Source organism: Myxocyprinus asiaticus, chromosome 4, assembly GCF_019703515.2.
Source record: "Myxocyprinus asiaticus isolate MX2 ecotype Aquarium Trade chromosome 4, UBuf_Myxa_2, whole genome shotgun sequence".
Taxonomy (NCBI): Eukaryota; Metazoa; Chordata; class Actinopteri; order Cypriniformes; family Catostomidae; genus Myxocyprinus; species Myxocyprinus asiaticus.
In genome coordinates this window covers 56,855,001-56,876,264 of record NC_059347.1, presented here as the reverse complement: position 1 = coordinate 56,876,264, position 21,264 = coordinate 56,855,001, and the positions used below count along the sequence as shown (strand labels likewise).

The following is a 21,264-nucleotide window of genomic DNA, read 5'->3' as shown; positions in this document are numbered from 1 at the left end:
TTCTGGTTTCAATACAAATTAAGCTCTTAACGGTGCTTGTTGCATAATGTTGATAACCACAGAAAATAATTTCAAATTGTCCCTCAGTTTTTCCCCCCAAAAAACAAAAAAACAACAACAACAGATAAGTAGACATTCATCCACCTAGGAAAGTAGACGACTTAGACAACTTTATTGATCAAATAATAAATGGGGTTTTGCTGAATAATTGATGTAAGTGCATTAACAATAACATAAATTTTACAGTTCTGCTTTTACTTGAATCTTTCAGAATGCTGGCCCAGTTTACTTTTACCGTAAGTGCGTCACTGCAACCGAGATTTTTGATTTTGTAAAAAAAATGTTTTTTTTAAATACGAGGGACAGGTCAAAATTATTATCTGTGGTAATCTGTGGCATGTCACATGTGTTCATAGAGCTTAACTTGTATTGAACCCGACACATTCAGAACAGCCAGACCTCTTTAAACCGTATCGTAATCACACTGTTTTCGCATACTGTAGCTTGTCCTCCATTCTCACCTTCATAGAAGTGAAGTTTCGTTGTCTGTCAAACTGAAATTCCATCTCCACATATCCAGGGCTCAAGCTGTCGTTCCTCCAACCCACGTAGTCATATCCGGGCCACAAACGGTTCTGCCACCTCTGCACAAAATCATCCTGACCAATCACACCATCTGTCAGCTGGCCCAGCCCCCCAGACAGCTTTCTGTGGGAGCAAAGAGAGACAGGAAGCACTTAGATTTTGGCGTGGAATGATTAGCAATCATTCTAGAATTTAAATACAATCCTAATTGTTTGAGCATAGAATGGCCCTGAAAACTCTACAATTCTAAGCTTGACAGGATGAATTATAAAGGCAGGAAAGAGAGGATGTTGAATCAATGTGAAGAAGCCGATAACCTCTAAACTGTGGTGTATTTAAAAGGTTAGTTCATCTAAAAATGTCATCATTTATTCACCCTCATATAGCTGATATTTACTCACTCTCAACTTGTTTGACTTTCTACTGTGGAGCACAAAGAGGACAAAAAAGCACCATAAAGATACCATAAAAGTAGTCCATATGACTTGTGCACTGAATAAGTCTTCTGAAGTAGCTCTTAATTCTCATCTGCATATGCAACTATTCACATTTTACATTTACATTTATGCATTTGGCAGACGCTTTTATCCAAAGCGACTTACAGTGCCCTTATTACAGGGACAATCCCCCTGGAGCAACCTGGAGTTAAGTGCCTTGCTCAAGGACACAATGGTGGTGGCTGTGGGGATTGAACCAACAACCTTTTGCTTACCAGTTCAGTGCTTTAGTCCACTACGCCACCACCACTATTCAAGAGTCAAGACACATTTTGCAAGGTTTGATGTGAATGACACCAAATGCCATTGGCTGTTATATGTTTCATAACCGAACATAACATGCAAAGTTTGAATATTATTTAATTTATTGAATAATATTTAATTTACTATTTATTAAGAATAAATAAATAAAAATAATAATAAAAACAACAATTGATATTTTTATTAAAAATAATAACAATAATATACTACAAATAATATAATATATACATACTATATACAATGTCCTTTTAATTCATTTATGAATTATTAATACATAATAATAATAATTATTATTATAATTTTATTATTATTGCTCTGGCAGATATTTTCAGTGAAAAACTAGCTAATTTCGATCTGTTTCAAACACACAGAGCTATCGTATGAGTTTAGAAGATTTGGAATATAGCGCATGAATTATCATACATGGACTACTTCTATGGTGCTTTTTGTCCTTTTTGGAGCTTGACAAACCCTAGTCACTATATGCTTTTTGCATGGAAAACAGTGGCTTTGACATTCTTCAAAACTTCTCCATTTGTGTTCCACAATGAAAATACAGGTTTGGAACGACGTAAGAATGAGCAAATGATATCATAATTTTCCATATTTTCATAATTTTATAACTTTTCAAAGCAATATTCCGGATTCAATACAAGTTAAGCTTAATCGACAGCATTTGTGGCATATATATTGATTCCCACAAAAAATAATTTCTACTCGTCCCTCCTTTTTCTTTAAAAAGAAAAGCAAAAATCGAGGTTACAGTGAGGCACTTCCGATGGACGTGAATGGGACCAATTTTTGAAGGCTTTAAAAGGCAGAAATGTGAAGCTTATACATTTATAAAAGCTCTCATATTAATTCTTCTGTTAAAACTCGTGTCTCGGGGAGAAAATCCCGCCCAAAAAACAAAAATAAAACAACTTGTGTATCATTTGAGCTGTAAAGTCGTTTAAAAAGTCATTTTTGCGGGATTACAGGGTTTACGGTGGTACGTCGTCATAGCAATGCAGTTTAGGTTAAACAGTTATTAAACTAATTGCCCACACTTAAATCACGTTAACATGCATATTGTTTACGTCTTGTGGCTATACTTTTGAAACAGTGAATATTTTAACATTGGGCCCTATTCACTTCCATTGTTAGTGCCTCACTGGAACCCAGATTTGTGCTTTTTTTAAAGAAAAGGAGGACGAGTCGAAATGTATTTTTGTGATAATCAACATTATGCCACAAATGCTGTCGATTGAGCTTAACTTATCCTGAACCTGTATTATCCCTTTAAAAGCATACTGTACATATTATTTGAATCCTTCAGGATTAGATTAGGATTTCACCTGCGTTCTAGAGCACCGTCATATGTGGAGTCATTGAGTGGCGTAATGGGATGGCCTGGAGCCATCATAGTCTGACCCTCAGGAGAGCTGTATGCAGTCAGGCCATCTGCACACCAGGAGAAAGAAAAGACAAAGGGGTCCCAAACTGTAATATTGTTTTAGCTCTCAAATGTAATTGCACAGCTGCCTTGGCTCATTCTAAAAATGCTACAGTAATTGAGGTCTTGCAGCTAATCAGACACTAGGGGGCAAATCTACAAAGGCAACAGCTGTTTAAATGTAGCTCTTCCAGTTCCTCTACTCACTGCCAAATCCAGCTGCTTCAGTCTGTAGCCCACATGTAAGTATGAAACTTAATTAGCATGATCGGCCTGAGTTCACGCATACTGTAGCTCACATGTCTATAGGCTAGTGTGCCAGTTTGTCTACAGTACATGCATATACTATACAGTATGTTGCCCTAGAAACAGTTTGTGTAAAAGGAAGCACAAAAAAGACATGGCAAGTGGCAAGCACCACTCATATTTTCTTCAGAAACTGTAAAAATCAAGTTTGTAATGATTGTATTATGTAATTACTGTATATGTGTTTGTAATTGTTATAACTCACCGAGCCAGGGGCATCCAAACAGCTCCACTCTCATACACACCGTTTGCACAGCATCAGTGACGGGAATCAGCCTCAGGAAACGAGTGATGATTGGAGGATTGAGGTCTCTCACCACGGAATCATATGTGTTTACATTGCCCATTATAATCTGGAGAGCAGGACATTTACAGTACAATATATTACACTACATTACATTACATGTGTCCTAACTACACACAACACGACAAGTTTCCAGCAATTTTTGTCTCCAAGCTGAAAACGAAAATGCTGTGTGACTAAATAAAAAATAGGACTGGATAAAAATATCGATTTACCACTGATCTTCATTTAAATGATCTTGATATCAGTTTTTAGATCCCAAGATATATCCTCAACTACAATGACAGGAAATCACTCGCATTTGCAACCAAGTTTCATGGTATGAGACTAAAATGTCTATAAAAAGCCACTAAATGTTTGATTTCACTCACCATTGATTGTGTAGTACAATGGGAAAGAATTTCAATATCTGTTCACTGCGTGTTGAGAGTTAAAGTTTGGTTCGAATCGTTCATTAAGTGCATCCCAAACCACAAACTTCAGCACTATTCTACGGCAATTTGTAGTGCAAGTATTATGTTAACACTAAAAATGCAGCAAAAAGAAGTGTACTTTAAGTACCCGGATGATGCACTTTTTCAAGTGTGGAACGTTGGACACTTCATGCACTAAGCTCACGCGGCATGCTGTACATATCGGAAGGGGCGGAGCTGCTGGTCTGACGAAACAACTGAAAATAATGGAGAATGCAGCAGCAAGCAAAACTTCAGTGGATACAGCACCTTACAAATGTAAGTTGAATGCTTTACCATCACCCCAAGCTGTGTGAATATGCACGTTGTTTAAGACAGTAGTGTTGAACTGAGGTTGGCTAACGCGCTAAAGCTAGTGTCAACGTATCACGTGCTCTTGAAACGTCACTTCCATCAGCTGTTAAACGGCGAATCCTTTCATGTAGTAAAAAAACTGTTACGATACTACACTTTTAAAATTCATACACTACATGGCAGAGTACATAGTATACTTTGTAAGTACATAGTGTGCTGTTTGGGACACAGCTTGTGTGTCCAAACACGAGATCCACGCAATCCATTGTCATTTAAAAATGTCTCTTTTAATTAAGAATCGAGAGCTTGTGAATAGAAATAGAAAAATCTGTATCAATACCCAGCCCTAATAAATAATGTTTGTTTAATATATTGCTATATGGAACGGGATTTGGACCAATGTGATTTCACTGTGGGTGGGGCTACCCAGTAGAATGTGACAGTCAAAATCTGGGAATGTCACTAGCTGGATTCAAAACTGTGTCACCTACATGCGCACCATGGCTCAATGTTTGCTTAAATAATGTGCCAGTCAGAGGTTGCATACATTTCCTCCAGAGAGTTCTTAAGAGAGTTTTTCCTTGCCAATGTTGCCTTTGGCTTACTCACTGGGTTTTTCTTTGTAATGCACTGTTTTTTCTGTATTCTCTATTTGTATGTTTTTCTATAAAGCCGCTATGGAGCAAAATGTATTGTAACAAGCACTATACAAATAAACTGAATTGGATTGAATTATGAACCGTTGTTATGCACTATAGCACTATTGACTTCTGGGATTAATTAATAATAAAATGTATCCATTTATAATATATCATAACCATATTTAATACTGATCTAGACAATATATCTTATAGCATATCATATTATATCATATTTCATAGTCATATCCTACAGTTTTCTTTTTGTACCTCATAGCCAAAACGGTTTTTCCAGGCGATCCATCGGTGTCCATCACGACTGTACTCTAGACGGTACTTGCGTGCATACTCGTTACCGGAGTTGCGTGCATATCGACCCTGTGTAGCAACAATGGTGAGGAAGACGAGTTGACGAAGGTCCAGCTGAAGATACTGAACATCAGAGGGCTGCAGCTGACCAGCAGGACACCAGGCACCATCACCCTCCTCTCTGTTCAACCTGAAGAATAGAAAGACGCTTAGATGTAGATGACAGAATTACATTATTCTCACACTGTCTCAAAGACGGATTGTGTGCAAAGGTGTGCAGATTCCGTGTAGAACTGCCTATCAGTGTGGATGCAGCATCACTCAAAGCTACATTTTTTGGTTACTGATGCCATTGTAGAAATGCTCTTTGTCATCCATATTTCATTTATTCCACAACTGAAAGTGTCCTTTATTTACTGTTATTTATTTTTTTTTAAATTCAAGATTGAAAGTTACTTAAAACTTATGTTTTTAAGTCTAAGTAACATTTTAGGAACATTTATAAAAGGACGTTTCAGCAATGAATAAACCTGTGGGTTGGATTGTCCACACCTTGAAGAAACTACAGAACTTTGAGGAGTGCACTGAAACACACAGAATATTAAGGAAGATGACTTTCAAAAGTTGCTATCATATGTATCATACCTTGCATACTGAGGGCCTGTGGTTTCATACCACTGGCTGGAGGCAGTGATGTCATCGTTTTTGATCCTTCCATCCTCCATTCCGAGAGGATAACGACACTGAGCTACAAAATATTGGAATTTGAAAAGGTGAATGTTTTTGACAAATCCAAGAGTAGCAGTGGGCTGAGTGGGCTTTTATACAAACATTAATAATTGTCATATAGGCTAAATTCGCTTAGTAAACTACAAAGTATGCAAGCCCAAAGTATACTTCGGTTTTGATGCAAACGCTTAGCGTATGAGTACAGTCGAATGCTCAGCCTTTCAAAGTATACTTCATTTGACTGTGTGCGTATACACAGACCTATAAAGACATCTTCATAGTCCTTCAGACTCGAGTTATACAAATGCAGGTATGTCCTGACCTCCTCACAGATGTGTTATTGGCATGCACATCGACTGTTGTAGTTTCCACCTTTGTGTCCTGTTGTTTAGCGGTGATTAGGTCGTTTAGCACTTCTTTATGAAAGCAATGGCTAAACTGTGAGTCCTGCCACCTTGTGGACCCACTAATTAGTGCAAATGATTCCAGGCGCATGATCATAGTGTGTGTTCAGAGTAAGCATGGTTAGAAAACATCGGACCGCACACTTGTTCAGTGCTTGAGCTCTCTGCTGATGATGAAATTTGCTTCACAAGTACTGTATGCAAATGCCTAGCATTTGCGTCTAAACCAAAGTATATTTGGGCTTTAATATTAGTACATCTCGAATCATAGTCATTAAAAAAAACATGTCAAAAGTGTCTATATAGCCATACTATTTCCAGTAGAAGCATGTTACAAGTATGCTTTTTAGGCTAAAATTGCTCACAATCCTTTGCTCTATGGAAAAGTATTAGTTAATAGTTCTCTGATGTGGTCAAGGTTAAATTTTATGAAGCTTTTATGACCCAGCACTGGTGCACTGGCTGACTTAATACTTAAAAGTACATACTTTACTATAGAGTGCAACAGTGCCCGCCCACTTATTCAGCCATCTTAATTCCGTAAGTATTTTTCCCATTAATTTCTTCCATAGGGATTGAACAAAATCCCTCATAAAAGAGTTCTAAGCCATGAACCACACCAACCAGCTCCGCGGTGAATCACAACATTACAAACTTTGATTTGAAGCAAAAAAGTCAGACAAAAAGACATGCAATCCCAGAAAGTATTGTTAATTTCGCAATCAAATAAAAAACGATGTAACATTTTCAAATGCTTTCTGTCCACACTGCCATTTTCAAATGTTTTCAAAATGTTGATAGTACACACTGAAATGTATGAAAATGATTAAATCCCCTAACTGCGCATTCATAAATTCACCATTCCATGTACGGTCTCATGTTCCGCCGCCGGACACCAATTTAGAGTAAACTTCCTGTCGCCTCTGAAGAAATGCAATGTTAAGGTTGTACAAAGTAACATTTATCTTTAACAACACTATCAAAGTGGATATCAGGCACAACAGCGCCCCTCAACATAGGACGCCATCTTGATTGTTTTGGTTTGAATGGATCACATGCTGCATCACATGACATCAAATACCTTACTGTTTTCCAATGTCTCCATTTTTCCACTCCACACTACAAAGCAAAGACGCCGTTTTCAAATTAATCCACTTGGGAAAGCGTTTTCGAAAAGCTCAGTTTTCTCAGTGTCTCAAAGCAGTCTCAGTGCGGACGGAAGGCTAAAACATAGAGAAAAAGATGCGCTTTCAAACAAACGCATTAGTGTAAGTAGTTTGAGAGTGTAGGCAGACTGACTCGATTGCATCAATCACAGTGCGTCATCGAAGTGGGCAGTGACTGCAGGGCTCTTTTTGCACACTTTGTTGGCCGCGATTCTCTGATTGGTTGACCTTTCTCTGCTGGATCATGATAAGTTTAGTTCTTCACCTGAACTAAACACGATTTAACAAAAAAAATTTAACAATTAAGTTTAACTAACACAGACTGGTGGCTTCAATAGAATCATATACCATCGATTAACAACCTCAAAGCTCACGCTAGGTCTGTCTTTAAAGGTTAATATGTTACCGTTAAAAATCAATTAGTCTATGGAGAAAATGAATGGGATTTTTACTTTCAGAACCCGACTGTTGCGCTCTATTGCCAGTGCAGTACGTACTTTAATATGGTTCAGTGCTTAGTAGAGGTATGCAAACTGGGATTCAGTAATACTTAAATATAGGGCAACAAAAGGATATATTTATACCTCTATATAAAATCTGAAATGTTTCTTTTTTCACGTTATGTTTATGTAAGAGTGGGCAGTGGCAGGCTGTATCTGTATGCATGGGTGTTTGTTTATATGTGTATGTAACATTACCTGGGTCTATCTGGGCATTGACCTTCGTTTGAAAGACCAACAGCAGATAGAGCAGCATAGTGAGACCTCAGAGTCTGCCCACAGACCAGAGTACAGACTACATCTCTAAAGAGGGAAAGACATGAAAAGAGAAAGAAACATTTGAATGCTGTAGCAACTACTTTCCATTTAACATTCTCTAGTGGTACAGCTGCAGAATCCTCTGTGTTCTCTGAGTCCAGTGGGAACTTACAGGTCACATTTGCATCACTGTTATGCTAACTATGCTAACTATGCAAGAGTAGATGTGTCTGGGAATCTCTGAGTATTCCACCTCATTCTGGGTGGGAATTTCTCTGGGGTTGAATAAAAGAGGCTCTTTTTAAAATATAAAGTGTCATTGAGACTCTAATGATAAATACAATCATCATTAGCTAGCTAGGGTACACGGCACTATTTGTATGTAGCAACTCTAAATGAACATTTCATTGCCAGCAATTGCTGATGATTGCTCATGTATGCTGTATTGTTGTGCATTTCATTAATAAAAGTTGATTTTGATGGATTCAAACTCTAGGACATGAACTCCCTTGACTGTTTGTAACCACCAGGCACACACATAAAAAAAGCATTACAAGACAAAACAAGACAAAGAAATACTTTCGATAATGGTACTCACATTTTGAAACGTTCTACACATGCATACATATACACAAACATATAATAAAGCCATATTCTTCTGAGATTTCCAACATTCCATCAAACTTTTGGATGAACTTCTTTATCAATAGTGGTCTTATATTGCTCATACTTATGGTTAGAGATGTGAACAAACACCTAGTCCTAAATATTAAACTTTCCAGTATAACTCGTACTATGCAGTTTGTGCTATGGACATGAATGATACCTCTAACCATACGGCTTGTTGAGGTGTGCTATTACTTTTCTAAGTGATCGGACTTGCGATTTTACTGGACCAAAGATAAAACAGGCAAAAAATCCTAAATATTTTTTACAGTGTCAATGTTGCAAAAAACAAAACTACACATCTTTGATAGAAAACGTTGACACCACTAGAGTATATCTAAAGGGAATTCTGTAATTGACACATTTCACATTAAGTTAATTACGGCAGCCGAGCAGAAACTGTTATCTCAATCATTTTTCCAATTAACTGTGCAGCCATACCCTAGAATGCACTGCTCTGTGCTGGGGTCAAAGGCCACAGGGCCTCTCTGATACTTGTTATTTCAGCATTAGAGAGAGTAAGATAAACCTTAGTGCTGCTAGTAGGTTAGGCCATGTGCGCTTTATGTTTGAAACAGTGTTGACTGCGGAGTGATTACTGCGGAGGGTCTCATTCTCTCTCTCCCTAAACCTCAGACCGCAGGAATGTGTCTGATTTCATGACTGTATCACGCCCCAGCCATTACTCCAGAGACAATTACACACAAACCACCATCAGCCATTACTGATGACTATTACAAGTTCAGCGAGTTCACTTGTTACACAAACAACATAGACAACCAATCCTTGCAAAGCACCAGTATTACTATTGCTCATAGTCAGAACAAATCCACATGAATATGTTTCCTACTGTCATCGTTTTCCAAAGTATGTGGTACTAGAGAGAGTTTTCAAAAGGTATCAGTTTGCGGTGTATATAAACACCATTCCAGTGTGGATGAGGGGATGTAAACGTAGCAAAATCAATGTGTTTTCAATTGAAAACGTATTATCATGGATGTGACAGACTCAAACAAACCCCTAACCTGAAGTATTAAAGGGGTCATGTCATGCATAGGTTGGGTATGAATGCAGATTTCCTGATTCAGATAGATTCCGATTCACAAGCTCTCGATTCGACATCGATTCAAATGGGTATATTTCAGTTATAATGTCCCTTTTGCTTACATATGAAAGAACATTTTACATTGATTTGTTGAACACCGCTAAAACAGGTACGGTCTCTTACATGCATTACATGGAACAACTTGTACTCTCAACATGCAATGAAAGGATCTCGCTGCTGTCTACTCCACTAATGTACTACACAATACATACAGAGATACACAATACATTTTCGCATAGTGTGAAATCTGGTTGCAAATGCGAGTGATTTCCTTTCATTGTTATGGAGGGTTGCACACAGAGTAAAAGATCGATCTTGGTATTTAAGAATCGATATCGAGATCGTTCAAATTAAGATTGTGATGCACTGGAAAATCTATATTTTTACCTACCCTTAGTCATGCATATTTTTAGTTTATTTTATTTTCTTCCTTGAGGTTAACTAATAATGTAAGTAAAGCTTTTTGCACAAAAAAACATTTATAATGTAGTATTACACAACCTTTTTCTACCTTGTCTTTGGCCCACTGTCTGAAATGCTCAGTTTTCTGTGTACTTCACTGTAACGGGTAAGAATGGGCAAGGAGGAGGACCGGCTGAGCAGTCAACGAAACTTTTAAATGACATAAATCAACTTAAACACACAGATATGCACACACACAGCGGCCGCGTCTCTCTCTCTCTCTCGAACTGCCGCCTCTGGCTCGGCTGATTAGGACAATTCAGCGCCGCCCTCCCCCATCGCCCGATTCAGGCCGGGGAAACCTCCGGTGTGACGTACTCCCCTCCCTTCCTGGAGGGGAGGTGTTGCCCTTCTGGCTGTCCCTATGTGGGTAGTGGGTAGAGGTTACAGATGGTTTATGTAATATTTGGCTCATATAAAGGCCTGTCCAGTGACAAGAATCCAGTGTTCTTGCTAATCTTTCTAAGGTGTCTCATGCGACCAACTAGGAAACACAGCAAAGAAACAAAACACTAACAATGCTAACAGACTCTGTACTAACAACACAGCAGGGATGAGAATTGTACAGAATTTAATTATTCTGGTTCCGATTCCATTTAATGATTCTGCTTCTTTAATTCCATTAAAGGTTATTTTTGTTCTTTTCAGGAAGCACCCCCCATCTTCAATAATGTATATAATAAAATAAAATATAATATATTTTAATATTTTTTTATTTTTTATTAATGTACCACTTATTATGACAAAACTTTGAAAGTGAATCTTTAAATACTCGTTGTCATATGAACAATAACAATTACTGGTTGTAAGTCATTACACTGATTTAAGTTTCACAAGACTTATGTAAACAGTAACAGTCACTAAAACAGTAGCAGTGTTCGGTTAGAGTTGGACACATTTAGTGAGTGTCTCGTTTGATCGATTCAAAGCAGTAGCGTAGCCAGAAACAAGATTCTGGGTGTGCCAAGGAAAAAAAAGGTGTGCAAGAAACTGAAGCACAATAAAGTGGCATGTACCATTAACAACTATTCCATGAATGTCTTCCATGAATACATTTTTTTTTGCCTTGTGTTACATTACAATTATGTTATAACGAAATCAGTCACCTAAATAGGTCGATAACGGCTACTCAACTTAATGGCGTATAACATATGAACAAATCATCACATAAAGGAGCATTACAGTAGCCTACCTTTTTAAATGTGTTCTCCAAATATTCCATAATATGCATACTGTATACTGTAACTGGGGAAGAAAACAACTAACTTATTTTGCTCATACTGATGCAGGCATTATGAATAATGATGAAGAAAGCCGAACTCGGTATCGAATACATTTTCCTACAAGTTTCCTCAGTAGCGCATTTGTTGCGAGAGCGCGTATGTAATCTGAGACTGCCTCTGTCACACACTGAGTATTATTGAAGTCATTATAATCGATTGTTAAATTCTATAATCGATGTGTCGAATTTTCATCACATGGATGCATTTTTACACCCCTACAATTATTAAGCATAAAAAATAATAATAATAACACACCCTGACACATAATCATTCGCTCATGAATTGGACTGCACTAGTCAATTCAAGAACCATGCAAATCATATGGTTCCACTATTTTTTAAAGAAATAGAAACAGTTCTGAATAAGCAATAATTCTCAATACCCAACTCTAAAATGCAGCATGCAATTCTGTGAGTACTGCATCATTCTTTTTACATACAGCAACTATCAGCTTGATTTAGTCACCGATATCAATACATATTTTTGTCCTACCACCCACCCCTAATCGACATAGTAGATGCAACCACTTATAGCTAGTGGTCGACCTATATATCGCCGAGGCTGATAAATCGGCCGATATTCGGACATTTTTAATTATCGCATTGGCCGATAAATTTTCCCGTTTGGCTGATTTTTTTCTTGAGGGCGCCGAAAATCACCTGCTTGCATGTGAAGCGACTGAGACATGTAAACGACCAGTCACGGTTCGTTTTGTTGTTACGTGCCATCATGTTACTACAATAATAGACCGGTGTGCAACACAGTCTCATTTAAATGGTCCGCATATCAGAGCCGCGGCAGACGCGTTTCAGCTCATAATGTTAAAGTGCTCGCCTGTTTCGTTCTCCCTCTCTCTCCTCAACAGTTCCCTGTAACATTTAACTGTCTTGTCTAATGAGAAAAAGGTAAATATCAATAAAACTAATATCATATACCGTCTACAAATGAGCACATATCTCGTTTAAACAGATGTAATAAACCAACCTCACACAACTTCAGCAGATCCAGCATCATGTGGAGCGCTCATTTATTTACCTCTAAATTATGTATTCTATCAGCCTCTCCTCAACAGTTCCCTGTAACTTTTCTAAAAGGCAAATATCAATAAAATTTCTATTATATACCATCTGCAAATATGCAGATATCTCATTTAAAAAGATGTCATTCAGAAACCTCATGAAAATCCAGCGTTTTCTTCCCGTCGAGCGCTCATCTAATATCTTCCTCTGAAGTGCGTATTCTATCAGCCAGAATCAAAACTTCAGGATCAGGATCAAAAGTTCCTCTCATTCACAAATCACGACGGCCCGTCTGTAACAATCCAAGCAGGCGATCCAGGCTGTTTAAATTGACACGCTCACGCTGGATCCGCATAAGTGTGAGATTGCAACTTCAAGGCTGCGTCCGAAACCAGGAAAATGCTGCCTCCGGAGGCTGTAAATGGAGGTATGATGAAAATAAGTTGCTTTTCAAACCGTTTGGACTGGAGATCAGTTTCCTTAAGAGTTCTATTCATTCAAAACAGATGTCAGTTAAGCCATTAACTGATTAGGCAGCAAGGTAGCAAGTCAGCTGTCAATGTTTCGGATGCAGCCCAAGGTAAAAACGCTTCACGTGTGCTATAAGTAAATGTCTTATTCACTATGTAATGTATGTACAATTGGTTTGATTCAATTTTTTTTAGTAAATGCGATTGCTAACATGGACATGCCATCCATGGTTGCTGCACGACTGTGTGTACTGTTATTTCCTTCTTCCTAATATATTAATTTAATTATATAAATTTCTTCATGTGCAAACACGAAACACGAGTGAACAAGTGAATAATGTTGGACACAGGTTGTGTGATGGAATAAAGTTACCACTCATGCAGGGTAAAAGACAACCCAAATGCCAGGCTATCATAACTAGCATGTACATGCATGCATGCCGACAAACATACGGTTCTCAGAAAGCATGCAGGAACATGTTTGCCCTACTGAGCTAGAATTAAAGACCAAGAGAAATGTGAACCCATTCTGTTCACTCTCATCTACACAACATGTGTGCTTCCCAAAAAAACACACACATACAAATGCAGTTTTTTCGCTCACATTCCTACATTTTGGTTGTTAATGTAAAGGAACTGTAGTACAATTCACTCTCAATGGCCTCTGACTGCCAAACATCTCAAATTATGCAACACAATAAACATTGTGCAAAGCAAAATGAGAGAGTCACTGGCAACTCACCAGAGAGACAGAGCGAGAGAGAATGATCAGACTTCAACACTTCACAAAACAAGAGCCAGAACCTGCATTAACATTGCAAATAATCTCTCATTCAATAGTCGGTCAGGTTAGATTGCCCTCAAATGCACTTAAAACACACCACAGAGAGGAAATAGAACAGGCTAAAAACTGAGGAGTCTCAATCAATGTTTAGTGAAACTAAATGTTTCAATACCTCAAGGACAAACTTTCTGTGACCACTAATGCTGCTAAAGAAAACATAGTCCATGTTCTGGTGAGACATTTACACGCATCTTTATTCATACAGCATGGAAAGAACTCATAGGAAAGAAAAATATCACAATTGTTTTTCCAAGACAACAATGAGAGCAAATGAAGACTTTTAGTTCAGTCTCTTTCTTCTCACATTCTTCTCCTGAGAAAACAGACTGATCACACTGTGAATTCGGAAGCAGTAGGTTGAAAGTTCTGCTGCTGAAATCGGTCTGTCCTTACCGAAATTCGAAACACTGCCCCCAGTGGCTGAAGCTGAAAGTTTTTGTTGAATGTATGGGCAAGTGTGAGCTCCAGTTTCTGGGTGGCACCAAAAGCGATTTCAGGAATGCATATTTTATAAACTCGACACCAAACCCAAACCCCAACCCCAAACCTAAGTGCAAAAATGCAACATCTGAACTGTGCTCACCATTGTTTATGTGAATGGGATTACTTCTTGGTTTCCACGGGACCAGAACCCGTGTCCGGAAGGTTGCCCATGCAACATGCTATCAGTAGCACCTCAGGGAATGGTGATCACAAAACAGATCATGTGTGAGATTTGTGAAAATTCTCACACATTCTTGACATTGATAAGCCTTCTGTTGCATGCTCTAGTGCCGATTAAGTCTTAGAAGAGCTGAGAGCTCTTGCTGAGACATTCTTTTGGTAAACTCAAGATAACTTATCACAAATAGCAGCATAGTTTCTCATGTTTAATAGAACCGAGCAGTCAGTGTTTTTCAAGGTTTGAATGTAGACGATGCCAAATTCAGTTCAGACCAGGGACGTCCAGTGCGAAAATTTTGCATGCATTGGCGATTAAAAATGATAATATGCCTTGACAAATTTGAACTCATTCACACGTGTGTGATAAGTGTCATTTCCGCCTAGGAGGAGCGTTGCAGCAAAGAACATGTACAATGAGCCTGACGTTTGCTTTGCTTCGCTCGAACTTTAGCGGGCTGCTGTAAACAACGCATCAAGGTCGCGATAATGCACCCTCAATAGTATACTGCACACTGATCGAGGAGACACGATATTGCCCCTTTATATCAAAGTTAATTTCTGACACTGATTTCAAAGATACGATCTTTGCCCTCAAAGTCTATGAACATCTATTTGCTCGATTTCCAAAAGACATGGTGCTTTAGACTCAGAAACTCTGCATTCAGCATGTTTCTGAGATTCAGAGAAACACCATAGTGGGATGCATTCCTCTAATAGGCTTTTCAGATTAGTGCCTGGTTGAAATGTATTTTTCAGTGATCTATTCTTAAAGTCCCTGTGAAATCTAAATTAAAGTTTTTCTGCTTTTAGTCCATATTAGCTTTAAGGCCATCTATATGATATTGTACTTCTAAACTTTGACAAAATTTGTTTTCAGAAGGTATAAGCATTTAAAATCTGCAGTCTCTCACTTCTGGCTAAAAAGACCCAGAAAAAGTTATGACTCAAAGCGCACTGTGTTCATTTTAATCAGACCAATCAAATGCTTTCTAAAACGAGAACGTCCCCAACCCTCAACCTGATCAGCGTGTCTGGATGTGTTCTAACTGGAACTGATCATGACTCCGCAGGCCACTTCAAAGGGTGCAAAATTCATGCTGTAGTGTCATTCCAAACAGATTTTCCAATCAGAATCACTTCAAAATTTAGTTTTAATTGACTGTTATCACCTTTCAGCCATTTGAAGCTCTCACAGTGGAGGGTAATTGTCTTTGAAGGGAATAGGGCATAGGGATGATCACTGCTCAATGGAACGCATCAACGCTGGAATTGGATGTGAGGAAACTCACTGGAGTTTTTTCATGTGTTTAATGCAACCTTTTTTCTGAGGTTTCTTGGGATGTACAGCGCGATTTAGTGTTCTTTATGTTTAGTGTCTCGTGATTTAAAACACGGATATACTGTATTTCAGTGTTTTACTCGCTTGTTTCTCATTCATCTGCATTGACATGCACAACGGCTCGAGCCTCATCATTCGCAAATACTGTGATGCGCTGTTTGTTTGTAGCCTGGTTTTGGAGAAACAGATCAGTTTGGTCCTCAAGTCAGTGGAAAAGTGGTCAGACTTCAGCAGATCGCTTCCCCGGCTTAACACCAGCTCTGGCATGAGAAGCAGCAGGTGTAGGTGTGTGCATGTGTGTGTTGCTTTGCCGGGGCTGCAATGTAAACTAAAGCCTATTGGCTGTTTTTCAAAAAGGCACAGGTTGTCCATCAAGTCCCACCCCAACTTCATGTTTCAGTTGGAAATATGTCATCACGCTAAAGAAAACTGCATTTTTCAAGGCACTTCAGGGGGACTTTAAAACACAACAGTTCATATATTAATATAATGATTAAAATCAAATTATTATTATTATTATTATTCCATTACATAGCAGGAAATACGGATATACATATTCTGTGGTGGTGGAGGAAAATGGCCAGTCAAGGAAATTACGAGGGTGTTGTAGCATCATGATTTATCTTGTGATAAATATTTATTATCCTAAAAATATATTATAATATCAAATAAGTAATTTAAAATATGACATTGCGTCAAAACTGTAGAAAATTGTTGTAGTAAATAATAAAAATAGTAATCAATAATTTACAAAAATAACAATAAAACAATTTCAACCATACTCTTCTGTATGACAAAAGTTCAGCCATGAAACTTTATGTGGCGCAAGTTGATAGGTTCTTTGAACTTGTTATCTGTTAGCCGATTGGCTTGCTCACTTGTGATATGTTAAGCCAATTATCTCGCATGGTGTAAGCTGATTGGTCCCTGAGATGTAATTGGGTAGCCAATGAACGTGCATCTCTCTCTTTGTCTAACATTTAAATTACTCAGTTTTGCAGATAAGTTGCAGTTTCACTGTAGCACACTGCAAAAGTTTTTTCTCTGAAACCCACCTTCACCCCAGCTCCACTGGTTTAGATCTGCTAGACAGCAGCAGCAGCGTAGCAGATATAGTCCGCCAAGACCAATATCCAATCAATATATCACACCCACATTAACATGCTAAATCTTTCAGAGAACTGTCATGACTGAAATTATTTTTTTAGTTCACTAGCACCAGTGCTGGTAACACCTAAAAATTTAAGCGAACAGCCCTACAAGTGTTCAGGCCTTGATTTTAAACTGTCTGACCTATGTGTGAGCAGTCTCACTTATTATCATCCTGCAGTAAATTTCTGTGGAATGTTCTGGGAATACAAGCGTAAGCTTTCAAAAGAGACTTGTCTTCCATGGTTATGCCAGTGTGAAACAGGTTAAAAATACACACATACTAGGCTAGAACTCCAAATTGCTGTGGAGATTGCACAATTACATGGATTAACTAGATTTTTACATTTTCTGAAGAAACTGTGCTTGCCCAAACAAAACATAAATACAATGGTCGGATGTTCGTGATTAACCTGGAAACATGTCACATTCAGACAGGCGATTCGGAACTTTAAAGTGGATTCATCCTGTGCTGACAGCTCTGACAAGTGTTTAATTCTCAATATGATATTCTTTGTTTTAAATAGATCAAGTTTTACACATTTGGGTCCAACATGGGGTCAGTCTTAATACTGGAACATTAATCAGAAATCTGAGTAAATATTCTCATGGCAGGTTTTGTGATGCTTTGCAGATATGGAAAATCAGATATTCTCCAAAACAAATGGTCAACATGATCACACGGGAAGTCGGCATGTTGTTTCTGAGAGTCCCGGTACTCTAGAATCGGTCACAATATGCCAACTCACCAAAAAAACCCCATCGCCTATCAGATATTTTTTGCATCGGCCCCAGCATGTTTACCTTTCCCTTTGGCACGACTGGAAAAGTGCGTCACATCAGCAGCGTGGGAGACCTAGGTTCGGATCCTGTATTGAAACCAGGAAGTATTCGTGTTCACATAATCAGGGACAAGCGCAATTCTGAGGTTGCATTTTTCCCTTTAGCATTACATTTTTACTCCACTGATGGTTAGGTTTAGGTTGGGGGTGGGGTTTAGTTTATAAAATATGCATTCCTCCTCACTATATTAGAGCGTGTACAACTGAAAACAACTAGCTTTTGGCACCCCTCCGTGGACATATGGGCAGCTCGCACGTGCCCATATTAGTGGTCGACCGATATGTCACAGAGGCCAATAAATCGTCTGATATTTTTTTAATTATCAGCATTTGCCGATAAATATTCTTGTTTGGCCGATTCATTTCTTAAGGCCACAAGGGCACCGAGAATCACCTGCTTGCATGTGAAGGAGCCGTCTGAGACATGTAAATGACTAATCACAGTTCGTTTTGTTATGTGCCATTGTGCTACTACAACAATAGACCGGTGTGCAACAGTCTCATTTAAACGGTCTGCATATCAGAGCCACGATAGACATGTTTGAGCTCAAAATGTTTAAGTGCTCACCTGTGTCATTCTCCCTCTCTCTCCTCAACAGTTCCCTGTTTCTCTTAATGGTCTTGTCTAATGATTAAAAAGGCAAACATCAATAAAAAATTATGTTGCAAAAGTATCCACGGCGTTTCAACTCTCAGTAGATTGCTGCTGCTCTTGCTGGATGCGCACGAGCATGCAAGTGCAACTTCAAAGTAAAAGCGCTTCACATGTGCTATAAGTAAATGTCATATTCACTGTGTACTGTATGTACAATTGGTTTGAATCGGTCTTTTGTGAGAAAATGCGATTTCTAATGCACATATGCCATCCATGGTTGCTGGACTACTGTGTTTACTGTTATTTCCTTCTTTCTATTATATTAACAATTTCTTCATGCAGAAATATATTACAACATTTTTATGACTCAACAGAAATCAGAAAAAAATGCTATCATTTAAAATACATTCATCTTATTTTTTAAAGATTTTTTTTTTTTTTACAAAGATAAATAGAAGTTATAGTTTATACATTTTTAGCAATTTTATGTTTACGTTATTTACTATGTTAAATTGTGTGATATATCTGCATTGTATCTGCCTATCATCCACCCTGCTTTCTGGATATCGGCCATTAAAAAAAACCATATCGGGAGACCACTAGCCCATATGCCCAACAACACTAACTGCTTTGCCCACTGGGGGCAGGGTTTTGCATTTCGGTTACCACAAACCGATTTCAGCTAAAGAAAAGTCAACATGCTGTTTCCGATTTTACTGTGAGATCAGTCTTCGTCAGTGTGTAATGCTTCTTAGATATCCACTTACTATGGATATCCATCTGGCCAGTTCTATCAACAAGAATGAATATTTCTATTATCACAAACATCCTCTGTTGTTGAGTGCCCCGTTGTGACATAACTGAAACCATTTTCGAGCCCAAAATGGATACAACATTGGATTGCTGCCGATGTTTTCAAACATTACGGTCTGCAGTAACTTGCATAGATAAAAGTTGAACAGAGAGCCTGATAATCAGACACAGACAAAAACAAGAGCTGCGAGCTTGAACACATTTATGAGAATTTACGCTCGATGCATTTTTCATTTGTTAGGCAACATTTGACCTCCGGCCTTTGGCATACAAACACTTCTTGCATCACAGGAGAAAGAAACACAGCCGTGAGGCACTTAATAAAAACAGAGGAAATCGCTGCAATGTCATAACTTATCTGCCGAAGATTAAATTTTGAGATTAAATATCTCAGATTTTCACTAATACATCCCAGATTCACTGATAAAAATCTATATCAGTGATCTGTATGCAAAAGGTAAACCTTTGATGAATTCCAATCGGAGATATGATTCTTTTGACAATCTAAATACATGCAACACACATAGCTTCCTGACACTTATACACTTAGTATCAACTATGTGTGCCTGATATAAGAACACTTTATGTCTTTACCAGAGCACAAATCATTCAAATCAAGTGACGTCTCACTGATAAAATCATGTTTTATTCTTAATAGTGGTATGAGTTTTTAATGGTTGATGCCGATACTTGTTATGCACCAATGCAGATTTTCAATACCAATTTCAAAATTGGTAAATAACATCAGATTAATCACGAATTCTTCATAATCAACTTTTACTGGTTGCAATTCAAAGAGACTAAAATTAGGTTAATGTGTTGCTTTAGCAGATTCTCTTGTGAATATTTTTGACATAGCTGTTTTTTGTGTTAGTCTGTCTCCAAATCCCATCCATTATCTTAACCTATTGTATTATCCATTTTTTTCTGAAAATGTTATTGCTCAAAGGTCGCTCTTTCATTGCTCAGGAGACTGAAATGACGTTTCATTTAAGCGTCAACCTTGTCCCAGATGTTTCTCCACATATTCCTTAGGAGAAATAAAATTGGACACAAATGAGACAGTTGTTGACGTAAAATAGGAGTACAGAGCTATAAAACTGCAGCAGATAAAATAGCTCAGATAAAATGTGATGAGAAAAGTTTCAGTTCACATTGCTGACATCTAAAATACGAAAATGTGAGATTATTGTGGTCTTTCTGCCAGAAGAAGAAAAAAGAAGAAAAATATAAAAGGATAGTTTTAAAGTTCTGTCATCATTTATTCTCTCTCGTGTTGACCCAAACCCGTATAACTTTCTTTCTTCTGTGGAACACAAAAGGAGATGTTAGGAAGAATCTTAGGGATTGACAGCCTCAGTCACCATTGGCTTTTTCCATTTTATGGAAAAAGATGCAATGAAAGTGAATGGTGAATAAAGTTCCCTGCACACTTCATACAAAATTGAAGAACAGAATGGGTGTGTCATTTAGAACAAAATCTGGCCAAAAAGGTGTTTTTGAGTTTGTTTCCATGGTTCATAACAGATCGCCAGGGCGAACTTTCATGAAAACTTCTTATCAGCTGCTAAACACCTTCTTACTGTCATTGGGCCATGTTATCAGTAGGTGTGATCTGGAGCTCCACCTACTTTGAGGCAGACAATAAATTCCTGTTCAGTCAGTTGAGATCACTGAACATGAACACATCGGCATGCAGTTATTAGCGAGCTATTACGATAGTTCGAGACATTTTCCAAGAACTTGTCAAGTGATTTTTTCTTTGTTTAATTAGTCTACGAAAGATCTACTCAAATACGCTTAAGATGCCCATTCACTCTGTTGTTTGATATGCTGCTTCACTCATGTGCCTTCT

General features: G+C 38.1%; 1 protein-coding gene across 2 annotated transcripts in view; it reads right to left on the bottom strand.

The window, feature by feature from the left end:
- LOC127437662 (discoidin domain-containing receptor 2-like) overlaps nucleotides 1–21,264 on the bottom strand; it is a 54,437-nt gene that overhangs the window by 30,672 nt on the left and 2,501 nt on the right. For both annotated transcript variants that reach the window (XM_051692731.1, XM_051692724.1), the window contains exons 2-7: nucleotides 8,100–8,204; nucleotides 5,748–5,850; nucleotides 5,064–5,292; nucleotides 3,290–3,437; nucleotides 2,681–2,786; nucleotides 522–708 (exon numbers count right to left, since the gene is read on the bottom strand). In XM_051692731.1, the coding sequence (XP_051548691.1) occupies nucleotides 522–708; nucleotides 2,681–2,786; nucleotides 3,290–3,437; nucleotides 5,064–5,292; nucleotides 5,748–5,850; nucleotides 8,100–8,157 (831 nt within the window). In that variant the 5' untranslated portion in view covers nucleotides 8,158–8,204. The remainder of the gene's footprint in view (nucleotides 1–521; nucleotides 709–2,680; nucleotides 2,787–3,289; nucleotides 3,438–5,063; nucleotides 5,293–5,747; nucleotides 5,851–8,099; nucleotides 8,205–21,264) is intronic.